Consider the following 12,673-nt stretch of genomic DNA (forward strand, 5'->3'; position numbering starts at 1 on the left):
ATCTCGGGCTACCTCATCGGCAAATGGACCACTGGATATCAAGGTCCAAGGTCCTGATTAGGTCCTGACTTTATCGTTTTTACTAGGAGATATCACTTCAACTTGCTAGCATCAGACTGCGCAGCTTCTTAAGCCCTCAGGCGGGTCTTGAGTATGGTATCCAGCTGAGCACGTTCATAGCATTGGCTAGCCAACCGGATATTCCTTGCTCAATTCCTGAATGCAATGAGGTGTCACGTCATGAAGAAAGTAAGATATTAACTTGAGCCGTTGCCTTAGTATATCGACGCGAAGTCCATACGTGGCAACTATCCGGCGAAGACACCTAAGCTAGTAGCGGAATTCCGGATACTGGCCGTGCGAGCGGGTGAGGTGGTGGTAGTCGATCATCCCTTCATACGCGATGCCGCCGACAGCACCACCAAGAATCGGGGCCACGAGCGGGATCCAGAAGTAGAAGTGGTTGAGCGAGAACACGCGCGAGCCGAAGCCGACAGTCCAATAGCTGTACGAGGAGGTAGAACGGCACTTTTTTCCATGGCAGCATGCCGAGTGCAGCTACAGCCACGGTCACGGTGGGGTTCAAGTGGCCGCCGGAGACGCCGCCAGCCACGGTGATGCCGAGGAAATAGGCAATGCCCCACGTCAACGCCACGGTGATGAAGGTCCCGGTAGTGCCCGAGCTGAGCGTGATCTGCGCCCAGTCCGAAGCTGACCATGATGAAAGTGGTGAAGAACCCGAATTATTTTCGGCCCCGATAACTTAATATTTATTAAAATAATTTGTTTATTTACAAATAAATGTATCACGTATTTTATATTTGACGAATGGAAGCCGAAGAGGAAGAGTGCGCGGTGGCGACAGCGTCGGCGGCGCTGTTCGGCGGTACGGAGGGTGAATCGCACTTTGACGATGATGGAATGGACGGGTCGGACTTGCCTCCATCTTTCACCATGCCACTGCTGCCTCGAGGCGATGAGAGCGAAGACGCAACGGTACCCAATTCAGAACCTCGAGAAGAGGCCGACACCAAACCGGAAATCGTCAATTTTAAGTCCCAGGAGACGATAACGGAAAGCGCAGAAGATCAGGTGACTCAGACAGACGAGCAGCATCCAGAGACCGCCACCACAGACGGCGAGGGTCCGGGTGCCGCGGACCAACGCGGCTACCAGTGTCGCTTCGAGAACTGCCTCAAGTTCGCCCAGGGAGGCGGCCTCTGTATCGCCCATGGCGGTGGATACCGCTGCCAGACACCATTCTGTGCCTTCTTTAACTTACGCACATGTCCAGATCATGGAGGCTCCAAACGTTGTGGAGTCACAGGCTGCACACGAGTAGCTCAGGGCACATCAGCGCTGTGCTGTGCTCATGGGGGAGGCCGGAAATGTTCCGTTAAGAAGTGCGACAAATACGACGCTGGACAAGGACTCTGTCTGGCTCATGGTGGAGGACGAGACTGTACGATGAACGGCTGCACCAAGAAGGCCATTCGCTACGGCCTGTGCAGTGGCCACGGGGGACGAGCACGCTGCAAGGTGGAAGGATGCGAGAAGTATGACCGAGGCCAGGGCAAGTGTAAGGCGCATGGCGGCGGCTACTTCTGTAAGGTACCAGGCTGTAAGAAGAAGGATAAGGGCGGCGGTCTCTGTGTTGCTCATGGTGGAGGCAAGAAGTGCTACGTGGAGGGGTGTACTACACCTTGCGTTGGTGGAGGTCGTTGTAAACTGCACGGTGGCGGTAGACGATGCCAAGCTGAAGGCTGTCGCAATTGGGCTCTCAATGGCGGTCGATGCAAGCAACACGGAGGTACAGGCAAGCGCTGCTCGCGTCGTGGGTGCGACAAACACGACCAAGGAGGCGGATACTGCCTTGCACATGGTGGCGGCTTCACATGCACCTTCCCGGACTGCACCAAGAAACAGGTACGAGTATACACTATGTTGTCCTGCAGAGGTGTTTGCTAACTAATAATCCACTCGTTACTGTAGATCCGCTTTGGACGATGCTGTGCACACGGTGGGAAGCCTCGGTGTACCGTGGAGGGCTGCGAGCGTCTCGGACAGGCTCGAGGACTGTGCAAGGCTCACGGAGGCACGAAGCCTTGCAACTTTCCGGATTGTACGCGCAAAGCAAACAGCGGAGGCCACTGTATTCGTCATGGCGGTGGAGGTCGCTGCAAGACTGAGGGATGCGTCAAGACGAACCGTGGCGGAGGCTACTGCAAAGCTCACGGAGGCGGGAAGAAGTGCACTGTACCGGAATGCAACGAATGGGCTATCGGCGGCGGCGTGTGTCCACAACACGAACTCTTTGCTGCTGCCGCAGTTGTCTCTGTGTGACGATGGCAGCTTGAAAGAACCACCATATCTATGCATGCGTAAGATTTTTGTGTATTTTGATCTTGAATCGGCTCGCCTTCTGTCTCTTGTTGAAATCGACATCAGCAAACTTCCAGAGCTGTTAACAGCATCTAGTTGCATGGTTGCAAGCTTACAGGAACGCGAGACCTGAGTTGATCGATTCCACCTCAGCGGGTGACAGCGGCAAGCGCTTGGCATCACTGAAAGGCAGAACATCAGCACTGGACGGCTGTACGGGCACCGAGCGCAATGGTGACGGCGGCAGGTTGAGACCCAGTGGCTTCGAGAGTGGCGATGGTTTCGGCGGCAGTAGCGAACGCTTGCCCAGGAACTTGATGAGCGGCACGCGATGTCCAGACGGAGTCGCAGAAGAAGCAGCAACGGCAGCAGCGGGTTCAGGCTCCGATGACGTGGAAGTGGAGGTCTGTGCAGATGAACTGGAACTGCTGGGGGCCAGCGCGTCGTCCAGCGTGAACAGCGGCTTGCCCACTTCCACGTTGTCTTCTAGCTGGGCCAGCACTTCCACGACGGTACCAGCCACGGGGCTCGTCACATCCACGCTCACCTTATAGCAGTTAAAGTGTTAGTGTATCAGCGTCACAGTAAAAGCCCCAATAGTAATGAATACCTTGTCAGTCTCGAGCACAAGCACCACTTCGTCGGCATGCACGGCGTCTCCAGCCTTCTTGACGATCTCCACGAGCGTTCCCTCGCTGATAGAGTCGCCCATGGACGGCACGTTGACCGTCTGGATAGCCTGGCGGCCAGCAGACGCGTGGAAGGCGCGAGATAGAGATCGAGAGCAGCGCAGCATCGTCAGATAGCAAAACTTAATTTGATGGCGACAAGTACCGAGATTCTGGTTAAGTACGCATTTTGTTTTAACTGCAACAAGACAAAAACAGGCTGTTAAAACGGTGGCGTTTTAACATAAAAACAATGGTCAGCATGGATTCTGATTGGCCAATATCAACAAAGTTCCAGAATCTCGTCGCTACGCATGCTGATTGGCTCGGATGGCATTCAGACGAAAAAAAACCATTAAAAATTTAATGGTTTTTTTTCGTCTGAATGCCATCCAACGGCAAAGCGACATTTTCATAGAACTACTTTACTACTACTTCTACTACTTACAACTTTCGTTGTTGAGTAATAAATATGGCTGGAAGCCAGTGTGTGAAAAACCTCACAAAAAACCATTTTATAAAATGGCTTTTTGAATAAAAAGTACTTTGTATAGAAAAAGTGCGCATTGGTTTCGGACCACTTTTGATCCTTTTTTTTATTAAAGTGGCTGAGCAGTCAAGGCAAGAACTTTTTTTTCAGGAAAAGTGCTTTATGACGTTTTCACTCCTTTTCACAGACTGATCAACATGAAGTTGATCCTACCGCTACTCGCGGCATCCTCGGCGGGCTGTGCGTGGCTCTATCGCTCCCATCAGCAGCGTCTTCAGCACGCGGAATACCTCCGCGGTCTTTCTCAGCCACAGCAGTATCGGGGGCTTCCTATTGTCATCGTAGTGGACGTGGGGAGCTCCTCGATCCGTGCTAGCTGTTTCGCGTTGGTCTCTGAGGCGCAATGGGCTCTCATCGGCGGGTCCCTTCAGCAGCAGCACGTGAGCTCCATAGACGTCTACGGAGAGGCGGATGGAGCCAAGATCGCGGCCTCAGTGGAGGTGATACTGGACCAAACGATGGAGTTCCTACGCGTCACGGATCTCACTCAGAAGATCGTGGGTGTGGGCTTCAGCACCTTCGCAATGAATGTACTGGGTATCAACGCGAACGGAAGTGTGGTCACCCCTGTATACACGGTGAGAAAGCAGCGGGAGATATTATAAGCCACAACGTGGGTATTAACTGACTCCTTTCGTTTTTGTAGTATGCGGGGAGAAGGAAGGCAACGGCTGAGTGGGCGAAGGAGATACAGGATCGACTGTCAGCACGCGGCGAGTTGGATGAGGCTCACAACCGCACAGGGACGGTGATCCACCCGGCGTATGCGCCAGCCACGTTCCTGCGTCTTCACAAGGAAGAGCCGGAATTGGTCGAGCGCGTCACTAAATGGCAGAGTATCTCGGGCTACCTCATCGGCAAATGGACCACTGCAGGGCAGCAAGATGGTTGTCTGCCTATCAGCTTCTCAGAGGCCTCGTGGATGGGATTGCTGGACTTCAGACGCAGTCAATGGGATTCAAAGTTGCTGGAATTGATTGGCATGGACAGCAACAAGATGCCTCCGGTTGCGGACTCCTCCGTCCCATTCTCAGGCCTCAATGCAAAATTCGCGAGACGATGGCCCGAGCTGGAGATTGTACCATTCTTCCTTGGAGTCTCGGACGGTGCTGCGGCCAACATTGGATCCAAATGCCTTGATGCATCGTAAGTGGTGGCACAGAAAATATTGTTACGTGTGGGGGTATACTTACTCGAAATGTTGTGCTTGACCAGACGCATCGCTGTTACTATCGGCACCAGTGCTGCGCTTCGTGTTGTTCTGAGTGAAGATGCCATGAAGAATGCCAAAGTTCCCAAGGGGCTGTGGTGCTATCGTATTGGTAGAGACCACGTCCTTCTCGGTGGAGCACTTAGCGATGGTGGATCAGTATTCAAGTTCTTCCGCGAGTCACTTCGTCTTAGTGATGAGGGTGAGCCTTGTTCATATGTCTGCAACTGTGTTGAAATAGTTGTGAAATTGTTCACGATATGTTCCCTGGTGCAGATTTAACGTCTCAGTTGGAGAAGATTGCCCCGACGAAGCACTGTCTCACTATTCTACCTTTCTTGAGTGGCGAGCGTGCACCAGGATGGCTGGAAAACGCAACCTGCACTATCAGTGGCATCAACAAGTGGACAACTCCCATCGAGTTTCTTCGTGCTGGAATGGAGTCAATCGCTCTTCGTATCGGCGTTTTGTTCTCTCTTCTCGGTACGTTGGCGTATATGAGAACAAAGTGTTAGTTTTGGTCTTCACATTTGACTAATTCACCGATTTCTCTTTTTTTTTGTTAGCATTTTCTGCCGATCTGGACGCAACGGTTGTCGTGAGTGGAACCGCACTCACATCATCACCAGTTTGGCGTCAGATGATTGCCGACTGCTTGGGGAAGAAGCTGATCCTCGAGGCTAGCGCCATAGAAACCACTTCACGTGGTCTTGCGGTGCTCATCGGCACGTACTTGGGGCTTCACACCCTCAAGGAGTCGGGATCGTTCCCACCGGACACCACGCACTTGGTGTACTCGGAGCCCAATGCTACAGCCCACGCAGCGTACCTTGAAGCGCGCCACGAGCAGGAGTCCCTTTATCGGAAGCTCTACTCGGAGATGTGAATTCGTTGGGTCAAGATTAAGCACCAGCAATTTTGGATGCAGCTGCTGTAAATTCTAAAGCACCAGCTCATACTACAAGTCTGGAAGTACCAGATAAGTGTTTAAAAACTGAATAGGTGTCATTTTAAACAGGGTGCAAGCGTAGCCTACATAGGTGTGCTACCTTATACTTCGTTAGTACTAGTAGATCATCTACTGCTGGGCCAGCCACGCATCACGAGCGGGCACAGCCGTCTTGCAGTTGTCGCTGAACAGACCGTCAATACCCATGTCGAACAGTTCAAAGTACTCCAACGTCGCGTTGCCAGAGTAGTTCGCAGCCAAGCGGTAGTTCTCGTCACGCATCGTCCACGTGTGCACTTTTAGACCGGCGGCGTGCGCGTCCTCGATGATGTTCGGGTACTCAATGATGGAATAGTCAGCGTCCGTGATCCTGCCGTCACCGTTCGAGTCCACAGCACTGCCGCTCTCATCCACCTTGGCAGCGACGGCCTTGAGGAGGTATCGCTTCCAAGGAGAAATGACGTCGGCGTACGTGGCCACCTCAGCCAGACCGGCGGGCGTGGTGAGGTACCCGAAGTAGTCGGTACGGTTGGCCAGAGTCCAGTCGTACGGGCGGTCGGACGGAGCTTGGAAGATGACTTCGCCTGTGAGTGGATCATTGCCGAAACCGTCGATGAGCTGCACGAGCGTGAGGTTAGTAACCTCGTTAAGCTCGCGCAGGTTTTCGGTCTCAAAGGACTGGATGAAGACGGGTGCGTCGGCGTGGTTCCATCCGTACTTCGTCAGTAGCTCGAGCATAGTGTTCTCAATAGGCAATCCGAGCCCCTTGTGGAAGCTCGAGTGCTTGACCTCCGGGTAAATAGCAACAGTGCGGTTATACTCGGCAGATTTGTTCTGCGCAAGTTGGATGACCTCCTCGAACGTTGGGATCTCGTACAGTCCGTTATAGCTCTGGTCGCGCTCGGGCAGCGGCTGTACGGTACGCAGCGTCTTGATCTCTGCGAGTGTGAAGTCGCTGACGAAGTAGCCCAGAATTGGAATACCGTCGACTGACTTTGTGGTGAGACGGTCAGCGAATTCTGGGTGGTCAGCGACGTTGGTGGTGCCGTCGATGTAGGGCTCGTGACGGACGACTAGCACGCCGTCCTTTGTACTGACAAGGTCAGGTTCAATGACATCGATGCCCGTTTCAATGGCAAGCGTGTAGCCCTCAATGGTGTGGTCAGGAAGGTATCCCGGTGCACCGCGGTGGCCGGTGATGGTGGGGTGCTTGAGAGAGCTGAGTGTCCATTCCGGAGAGACGGCCGAGGTCGTCGTAGGTGCCGACTGGGTAACGGTGGAGATGCCGTCCGTGGTGGTCACAGAGGCATCTCCGCAGACGTCCGCGTTCGCGTTGGCAGCAGCTAGGGCCAACAATGCACCGGCGTACCAGACGTTAACCATGGTGATTAAATGTAAGGGTTCTTGAGACGAAGTGGAGCGTTGGGGCGGAGTCTGATGCAGTGGCCCTCGTGACGAATTCGGAAGTGAAGTGAGCGGAGATAGCAGGCGAAGGGATTAGGATTGGACACCCGGACGTTTATTACAGTACCTGGTCACTGCAAGGTCGAAGATGGGGAATGCAAGTGCCTAGTTTTTGTATTTTGAATAGACCGTATCTCGTGCTGGAAGCGAAGGCATAATGGAGAGAGGCGACGTGAATCCCTGCGAGTCACGTGAACAGTTCGAAAACTAAAGCGATTCAAAAAAGGAGTTAGTTTACGGTGATTATTTATTTAATTGAGAGGTTAGTCACTAACTTAGTGCAAAAGAATCTACAACGTGCAAATACGACTGCGTAGTAACACGCCACCGGACCACTGAAGCATCAATACCTGGGCAGCTGGTGAATCAAACGTACCAAAGGACAACGTGTATCGACCACTCCCTAGCGGTGCAAGTTGCACGCAGCACTTCTCTTTGAACGGCGATTGAGCGAAGTCTTCGATCTGCTGCAAGCAAGTTGCGTCGCTGGCTCAGTCTGACCGCCGATAGAAAACAGCCACCGAGCTCGCTGAACACGCGGAACTCGCAAAAGTAAAAACAGGTAAACACGCAGTTTCCTCAGGTTAACCAAACGATGTGTACGCGCTCAAACTGACAGAAAAAAAAGCTCCTCTCGATCGAATAGCTTGTCTACAACTCTGATCTATCGTTTTCAACATTCGTGAGTTCGACAAACTGCAGTCGACTGTAGTGGAAATTACTGAACAGGAGCACGATCGGTGGGTTTGTCAAGGAGCTGGAGTCCTCGCACGCTTGCTGAAGCTGTCTCAACCACAGCTTGATGTTTGATCTGGTGATGAAATGTTGTTCTGCTGAATTCAGCTCGTACCCGTCTTTTGTCACTTGTTCGGCCTTGTAGACTAGATAATCGACATGCGTCTGCAGACCGTAGGGAGCGTTAACCACGAAGATCGACTGTTGGAGTAGCTTTGCCATCATGCGCAGTGTAACTTCAGTTCCCCAGAACTCCGTCGGCACAAAAGCAGACGTTCCTGAAGGAGACTCCGCGATGCCTTGAAATAATTTCAGGAAAAACAGATCCGATTCCTCCTCCGTCTCGGGTATAGTGAGGTCCTGCTGGTCGGCATCCAGTTGAGTACTCACCAAAATGGCCTGTCGAATATCGTGCGGAAATTCCACGTCGTAACCATGACGAATCGCCTCCTCAATGCCCCCTTTCAACTGCTGCGTCATTTGTTCCAAAGCTTCAACGTGCTGTGGTGTGTCGAAGTGTAAGTCGAGGAGAGACATCGCTACTGCGTAATATTGGCAATTTCCTGTAGCTGGGGTGGGCACTGGTTGGAGTCCATACTGCATGAGTATTTCTTCCACTCTCATATCTGCTTGTAGTGGAGTTTTCCATCTTGCGTCGTTAACTGAGAGTTTAAAAGACTGGATACCGCCTGCACGGTTACGTTCAATAAGGCCCGTAATGACCCGCAGTTGCTTGGACAAAGAGGCCGTGCGTGGAATAAATGGTATTACAGTCGAGCTGTGGGCAGCATGGCCATCAATTCCTGAAGTCTCCTTCTCGCCCGGAAGCAGCGAAGTAGTAAATATTTGCTCTGAAATTGGTATCGTTGCTACCTTTAGTGTCCGCGTTTCTTGGCTTGCTGCCTCGGTGGCGTCGCCAGCGGTTGCAGAGCAGACTTCTGCGCCCATGCTTGAAGCTGTAAACGCTAGTAGAAGTGCAGTACCGCGCCAAACGTTAACCATCAGCGGAAGCCGACGACAGCTTTTTGACACCAAATACACGAAATCTGCATGTGATTTGAAAACCATAGAGCGGAATGTGTACAAGTAGTCATTAGCCCCCCCCCCCCCCCCCCCCCTTGGGCTGCCAGGGCCTGGCGCTTGATGATATGATGATATTGCGAAAGTATGAGGTTGTATGATCGTTCTACAAATGCAACCCTAGCTATTTCATGCGAGTGCCTCGTCGACGATCGTCTTCATCTCTTGAAGGTGGATTTCGTATTGTCCAGTAGCAGGTGAAGCGGAGGGAGGACGTCCAATGTAAGAAAACTTGCGGGGATCATCCAGATACTTTAGCACAGTCAACAACCGTGGAAGAACATGACTGTAGGCGCCCATGTTCTTCGGCTCTTCCTGGACCCATACAATCTCCGCGTTGGGGTAACGAGCGATGTAGTCTGCCACTTCGTGGAACGGGAACGGAGCAAGCTGCTCGATACGAGCCGTAGCGATGTCCCGGATCCCACGGCTCCGCATTCCGTGGCGCACCGGAAAGTAGATTTTCCCGCAGCATAGCACCAATTTGCGGATCTACACAACCAAAGTCAAAGCATTCGTACCTTTCATAAGTCATCATGAATAAATCAGTCTCACCTCGTCATCGTTCACCATTGTAACTTGATCATCAGGGTGTGGTGGAAGCACTCGCTGGAACGACGTTCCCACCACCAAGTCAGCCAAGTCTGAGTTGCATGGCCGGTGGTGAAGAAGCGACTTGGGAGTGAACATGATCAGCGGCTTGCGATAACTGGAGGATACTTGCCGGCGAAGTGCGTGGAAATACTGGGCAGGTGTGGACGGGATCACCACCTGAATGTTCGTCCGAGTAATGGCAGCATTGACATCTTGTTCCCCAGTGAACTCGTCGCTGTCTTCGTTGACTAATTGGAGAAAACGCTCGAGTCGGGCGCTACTGTGCTCAGGTCCTTGGCCCTCAAAGCCATGCGGTAAATTCAGCACGATACCCGACTGTCGTTGCCACTTCTGTTCACCTGTAGTGATAAAAGTGTCGATCATCGTTTGGGCGCCATTTGCAAAGTCACCAAATTGGGCTTCCCAGATAGTTAAACCCATTGGAGTCTGCAAGGAATATCCGTATTCAAAACCAAGTACTCCCTCTTCACTGAGCGGGCTGTTGACCACATCGAAACGACCCCGCCGCGCGGATTCTAACCCAGTCATTTGAAGCGTACTTCGGATTCCCTCTACGTCGAGGTTGTTGAGAGGAGTGTACGATGAGTTGCGTCCAGATAGCGCTTCAAACTGGTCGTAGAGGACGGCATGGCGTTGGTTGAAGGTACCGCGTTCGCAGTCTTGTCCGCTAAGGCGCACATCAACTCCTTCCACTAAGAGGCTGCCGAAAGCCAGCATTTCTGCTGTTGCCCAATCCACGCGGGCACCAGTTTCAACTGCACGTAAGCGGTTGTTCATAATGGCCTCCACCTTGCGATGCGCTGAAAACCCCTGCGGGATGCGGAAAAGTTGGCTGCCTACCTTTTCTAAGAAATTCTGGTCAACGCCTGTTGATCGATCATAGATTTGCTTATCGTTGTTGTCACAAACATTTGAAGTGTTGGCTGGTGTCTCCGAGTTAGGAATCTTGCTGTCGGCATACCACTCAGTTTTCCACGACGTATCCCCGGGATCGTCCCATCCTGAATGGATTTCGCGCGAGTGATGATATTCCGAGACTAGATGGTCCTCAAAAGTGGAGCACATCTTAACATACTCCTTCGGTGACAAGGCACCTTCACTTGTAAGCTTTTGCGAATAGAGCTTGATCACTGTAGGGTGCTTGTTAATGAAGTGATACATGATCGGAGCCGTAATCTCGGGTGAATCTTGTTCATTATGACCGTGACGACGGTAACACACCAAATCGATCGTCACATCACACTGAAATTTCTGGCGGAACTCGACAGCAATTCTCATCACCTTCGCCACAGCCTCCGGATCATCAGCGTTCACGTGGAAGATTGGACTCCTTGAAACTTTAGCAACATCACTTTGAACAAAACATTATCACAAGCCATCGTCAGATACAAGGCACATTTTTTTAGGCCTTCACTGTAAAGCACAGGTAGCTCAACGTACGTGCAATACACAGCAGAATCTGCGTTCTTTGGCAGCGTTGTGAAGCCGATTTGATTGTTGATGATCACGTGGATCGTTCCTCCCGTTCTAAAATCTTCCAGTGAGCTGAACCCCAGCGCCTCTCGGACCGATCCCTGAAACATTGAAGCGTCTCCGTGGATCAGAATCGGCATTACTCGACTACCATCATCCCCCAGTTGCGTTTGGCAAGCTCGCGCTTGGCCAAGGACAACCGGATTCACCGCTTCTAAGTGCGATGGGTTTGCAGCCAAGGTCACTTCCAGGTTCTTCCCATTACGCATTTCAATAACCGACGATGTTCCAAGATGGTATCGAACATCATCAGAATTATTCGGGTAGTCAGGTTCATCGGGCAGATACGGCTGGAACTGGGAAATAATGGACCGCAACGGTCGTTGCAAGACATTCGCCAAGACGTTCAAACGACCGCGATGAGCCATTCCCATCTGGACAACCTCCACTCCGTGCTCGCTGGCGCTCTCAAGAAGCTCACAAAGACCTGGAATTAAGCTCTCGCACCCTTCAATAGAAAAGCGTTTTGCTCCAGAAAAGCGCCGCCCAAGAAATCGCTCGAACAGTTCCGCCTGCACCATTTGACGCAGCATGTCCACCTTTTCTTCATTGCTGAATTGATTTTCCTGTGCAAAAAAATACAACGATGAACCACTCCAAAAAGAGTCTCCATTCAAAAAATACTACATGAAGTCACCTTATACTTCTCAAGACGTTCGCGGATCCACAACGCAGCGTCTCGGTTACGCAGGTGTTGGTACTCTAGGCCAATGTGTCCGCAGAAAAGCTCCCGTAGCTCTGTCACGATCTAAATATCACAAAAAAAAAACGTAGCACCACCGTCAGCTAAGTTTGCATGCTCTCAACTACTCGCCCAGCTCTCACCTCTCGCAGTGTTGCTACAGGGCCAATGGAGAGATCTTGACCAATGAAAAACTCACGATCTAAATCACTGGCAGTGAAACCTGTTCGAAAATCACCACGTAAGTATCCGAATGATTATCCTCTGACGCCGCAGCGTGTCCGCACCGTGCGTTGTGAGCTCTAGCAGATTCTTGGATGCGAGGCTGCGCAGATTAAAATCGTCGAAAAAGGGCGTCTCAACCCACCGATCCCCATTGATCCAGCGCTCCAGCTCCGGCAGTTTTTCCCCTAAAGCACACAGTGAGTCTCACTTTACAGGCAGAAGCCTACCTTTAGACGTACGTTTCTGTAGTGGGTCGATCTGGGCGACGTAGTGTCCATACTAACAGCCAGAAACCAGAGCGTGTGCATTAGTATCAGTCGGAAGATACGCTCACACAGTGTGTGGTACCTGTTTGAAGGTGCGGATTAGCAACAGCACGCGGCGCGTTTCCTCCTGCGAGCGTCGGATGTCATCGCTAAGCTTCTGCACAGGTGGAGTAAGCTTCTCGCTCTTCCAGCGACGCAGAACTACAGCCACGGGGCGCGCACGGACGGCGCCTCCCTTACGTAGCACACGAAGCATTTCCTGATGCGAAATAGAGTGATGATCAATTTGGTGTGGGCCACATCATCCATGTTTT

General features: G+C 52.0%; 7 protein-coding genes across 13 annotated transcripts; 2 read left to right on the plus strand and 5 right to left on the minus strand.

Moving 5' to 3' along the window:
- Positions 1-330: 330 nt before the first annotated feature.
- PPTG_17137 (hypothetical protein) lies at positions 331-719 on the minus strand (the record flags this gene model as incomplete). Its single annotated transcript, XM_008914789.1, has 2 exons — positions 331-558; positions 645-719. 2 exons carry the CDS (start codon positions 717-719, stop codon positions 331-333), a joined length of 303 nt encoding a protein of 100 aa, XP_008913037.1.
- Positions 720-795: 76 nt separating this feature from the next.
- On the plus strand, positions 796-3,019 carry PPTG_17138 (hypothetical protein). The gene is made up of 2 exons (XM_008914790.1): positions 796-1,926; positions 1,993-3,019. Exons 1-2 carry the CDS (start codon positions 829-831, stop codon positions 2,341-2,343), a joined length of 1,449 nt encoding a protein of 482 aa, XP_008913038.1. The 5' UTR covers positions 796-828; the 3' UTR covers positions 2,344-3,019.
- PPTG_17139 (hypothetical protein) lies at positions 1,837-3,215 on the minus strand. Its single transcript, XM_008914791.1, has 2 exons — positions 2,993-3,215; positions 1,837-2,929 (listed from the first exon to the last, which is right to left on the minus strand). Exons 1-2 carry the CDS (start codon positions 3,176-3,178, stop codon positions 2,495-2,497), a joined length of 621 nt encoding a protein of 206 aa, XP_008913039.1. The 5' UTR covers positions 3,179-3,215; the 3' UTR covers positions 1,837-2,494.
- Positions 3,216-3,706: 491 nt separating this feature from the next.
- On the plus strand, positions 3,707-5,887 carry PPTG_17140. 2 transcript variants are annotated; one of them, XM_008914792.1, is made up of 5 exons: positions 3,707-4,178; positions 4,247-4,746; positions 4,816-5,012; positions 5,087-5,293; positions 5,377-5,887. In XM_008914792.1, exons 1-5 carry the CDS (start codon positions 3,738-3,740, stop codon positions 5,694-5,696), a joined length of 1,665 nt encoding a protein of 554 aa, XP_008913040.1. In that variant the 5' UTR covers positions 3,707-3,737; the 3' UTR covers positions 5,697-5,887. The 2 variants fall into 2 exon arrangements, with proteins under 2 accessions (XP_008913040.1, XP_008913041.1); XM_008914793.1 differs by having other exon boundaries at positions 4,816-5,293.
- Positions 5,778-7,285, minus strand: PPTG_17141 (hypothetical protein). Its single transcript, XM_008914794.1, has one exon. The coding sequence runs from the start codon at positions 7,140-7,142 to the stop codon at positions 5,889-5,891; it is 1,254 nt and encodes a 417-aa protein (XP_008913042.1). The 5' UTR covers positions 7,143-7,285; the 3' UTR covers positions 5,778-5,888.
- Positions 7,286-7,782: 497 nt separating this feature from the next.
- On the minus strand, positions 7,783-9,053 carry PPTG_17142 (hypothetical protein). The gene has a single exon (XM_008914795.1). The coding sequence runs from the start codon at positions 9,024-9,026 to the stop codon at positions 7,875-7,877; it is 1,152 nt and encodes a 383-aa protein (XP_008913043.1). The 5' UTR covers positions 9,027-9,053; the 3' UTR covers positions 7,783-7,874.
- An 18-nt stretch (positions 9,054-9,071) lies between these two features.
- Positions 9,072-12,640, minus strand: PPTG_17143 (oxoglutarate dehydrogenase (succinyl-transferring), E1 component). Of its 6 annotated transcripts, none has more exons than XM_008914798.1 (8): positions 12,442-12,640; positions 12,333-12,372; positions 12,236-12,278; positions 12,012-12,078; positions 11,824-11,934; positions 11,094-11,752; positions 9,594-11,004; positions 9,072-9,530 (listed from the first exon to the last, which is right to left on the minus strand). In XM_008914798.1, exons 1-8 carry the CDS (start codon positions 12,613-12,615, stop codon positions 9,168-9,170), a joined length of 2,868 nt encoding a protein of 955 aa, XP_008913046.1. In that variant the 5' UTR covers positions 12,616-12,640; the 3' UTR covers positions 9,072-9,167. The 6 variants fall into 6 exon arrangements, with proteins under 6 accessions (XP_008913046.1, XP_008913045.1, XP_008913044.1 ...); XM_008914797.1 differs by having other exon boundaries at positions 9,609-11,004; positions 12,012-12,091; positions 12,156-12,278; XM_008914796.1 differs by having other exon boundaries at positions 12,012-12,091; positions 12,156-12,278.
- Positions 12,641-12,673: the final 33 nt, after the last annotated feature.

This window comes from Phytophthora parasitica (genome assembly GCF_000247585.1).
Source record: "Phytophthora parasitica INRA-310 unplaced genomic scaffold supercont2.63, whole genome shotgun sequence".
Classification (NCBI taxonomy): domain Eukaryota; phylum Oomycota; class Peronosporomycetes; order Peronosporales; family Peronosporaceae; genus Phytophthora; species Phytophthora nicotianae.

What these genes read in the sequence shown, in the direction of transcription:
- PPTG_17138 (XM_008914790.1), top strand. Translation starts at nt 829, where the DNA reads ATGGAAGCCGAAGAGGAAGAGTGCGCGGTGGCGACAGCGTCGGCGGCG. An exon ending in CGGACTGCACCAAGAAACAG is followed by an intron (nt 1,927 to 1,992) that starts GTACGAGTATAC and finishes TCGTTACTGTAG; the next exon opens with ATCCGCTTTGGACGATGCTG.
- PPTG_17139 (XM_008914791.1), bottom strand. Translation starts at nt 3,178, where the DNA reads ATGCTGCGCTGCTCTCGATCTCTATCTCGCGCCTTCCACGCGTCTGCT. An exon ending in TTGTGCTCGAGACTGACAAG is followed by an intron (nt 2,930 to 2,992) that starts GTATTCATTACT and finishes AACTGCTATAAG; the next exon opens with GTGAGCGTGGATGTGACGAG.
- PPTG_17140 (XM_008914792.1), top strand. Translation starts at nt 3,738, where the DNA reads ATGAAGTTGATCCTACCGCTACTCGCGGCATCCTCGGCGGGCTGTGCG. An exon ending in TGGTCACCCCTGTATACACG is followed by an intron (nt 4,179 to 4,246) that starts GTGAGAAAGCAG and finishes TCGTTTTTGTAG; the next exon opens with TATGCGGGGAGAAGGAAGGC. An exon ending in ACTTCGTCTTAGTGATGAGG is followed by an intron (nt 5,013 to 5,086) that starts GTGAGCCTTGTT and finishes TCCCTGGTGCAG; the next exon opens with ATTTAACGTCTCAGTTGGAG.
- PPTG_17141 (XM_008914794.1), bottom strand. Translation starts at nt 7,142, where the DNA reads ATGGTTAACGTCTGGTACGCCGGTGCATTGTTGGCCCTAGCTGCTGCC.
- PPTG_17142 (XM_008914795.1), bottom strand. Translation starts at nt 9,026, where the DNA reads ATGGTTTTCAAATCACATGCAGATTTCGTGTATTTGGTGTCAAAAAGC.
- PPTG_17143 (XM_008914796.1), bottom strand. Translation starts at nt 12,615, where the DNA reads ATGCTTCGTGTGCTACGTAAGGGAGGCGCCGTCCGTGCGCGCCCCGTG. An exon ending in TAATCCGCACCTTCAAACAG is followed by an intron (nt 12,373 to 12,441) that starts GTACCACACACT and finishes TCTGGCTGTTAG; the next exon opens with TATGGACACTACGTCGCCCA. An exon ending in GCTAGAGCTCACAACGCACG is followed by an intron (nt 12,092 to 12,155) that starts GTGCGGACACGC and finishes ATTTTCGAACAG; the next exon opens with GTTTCACTGCCAGTGATTTA.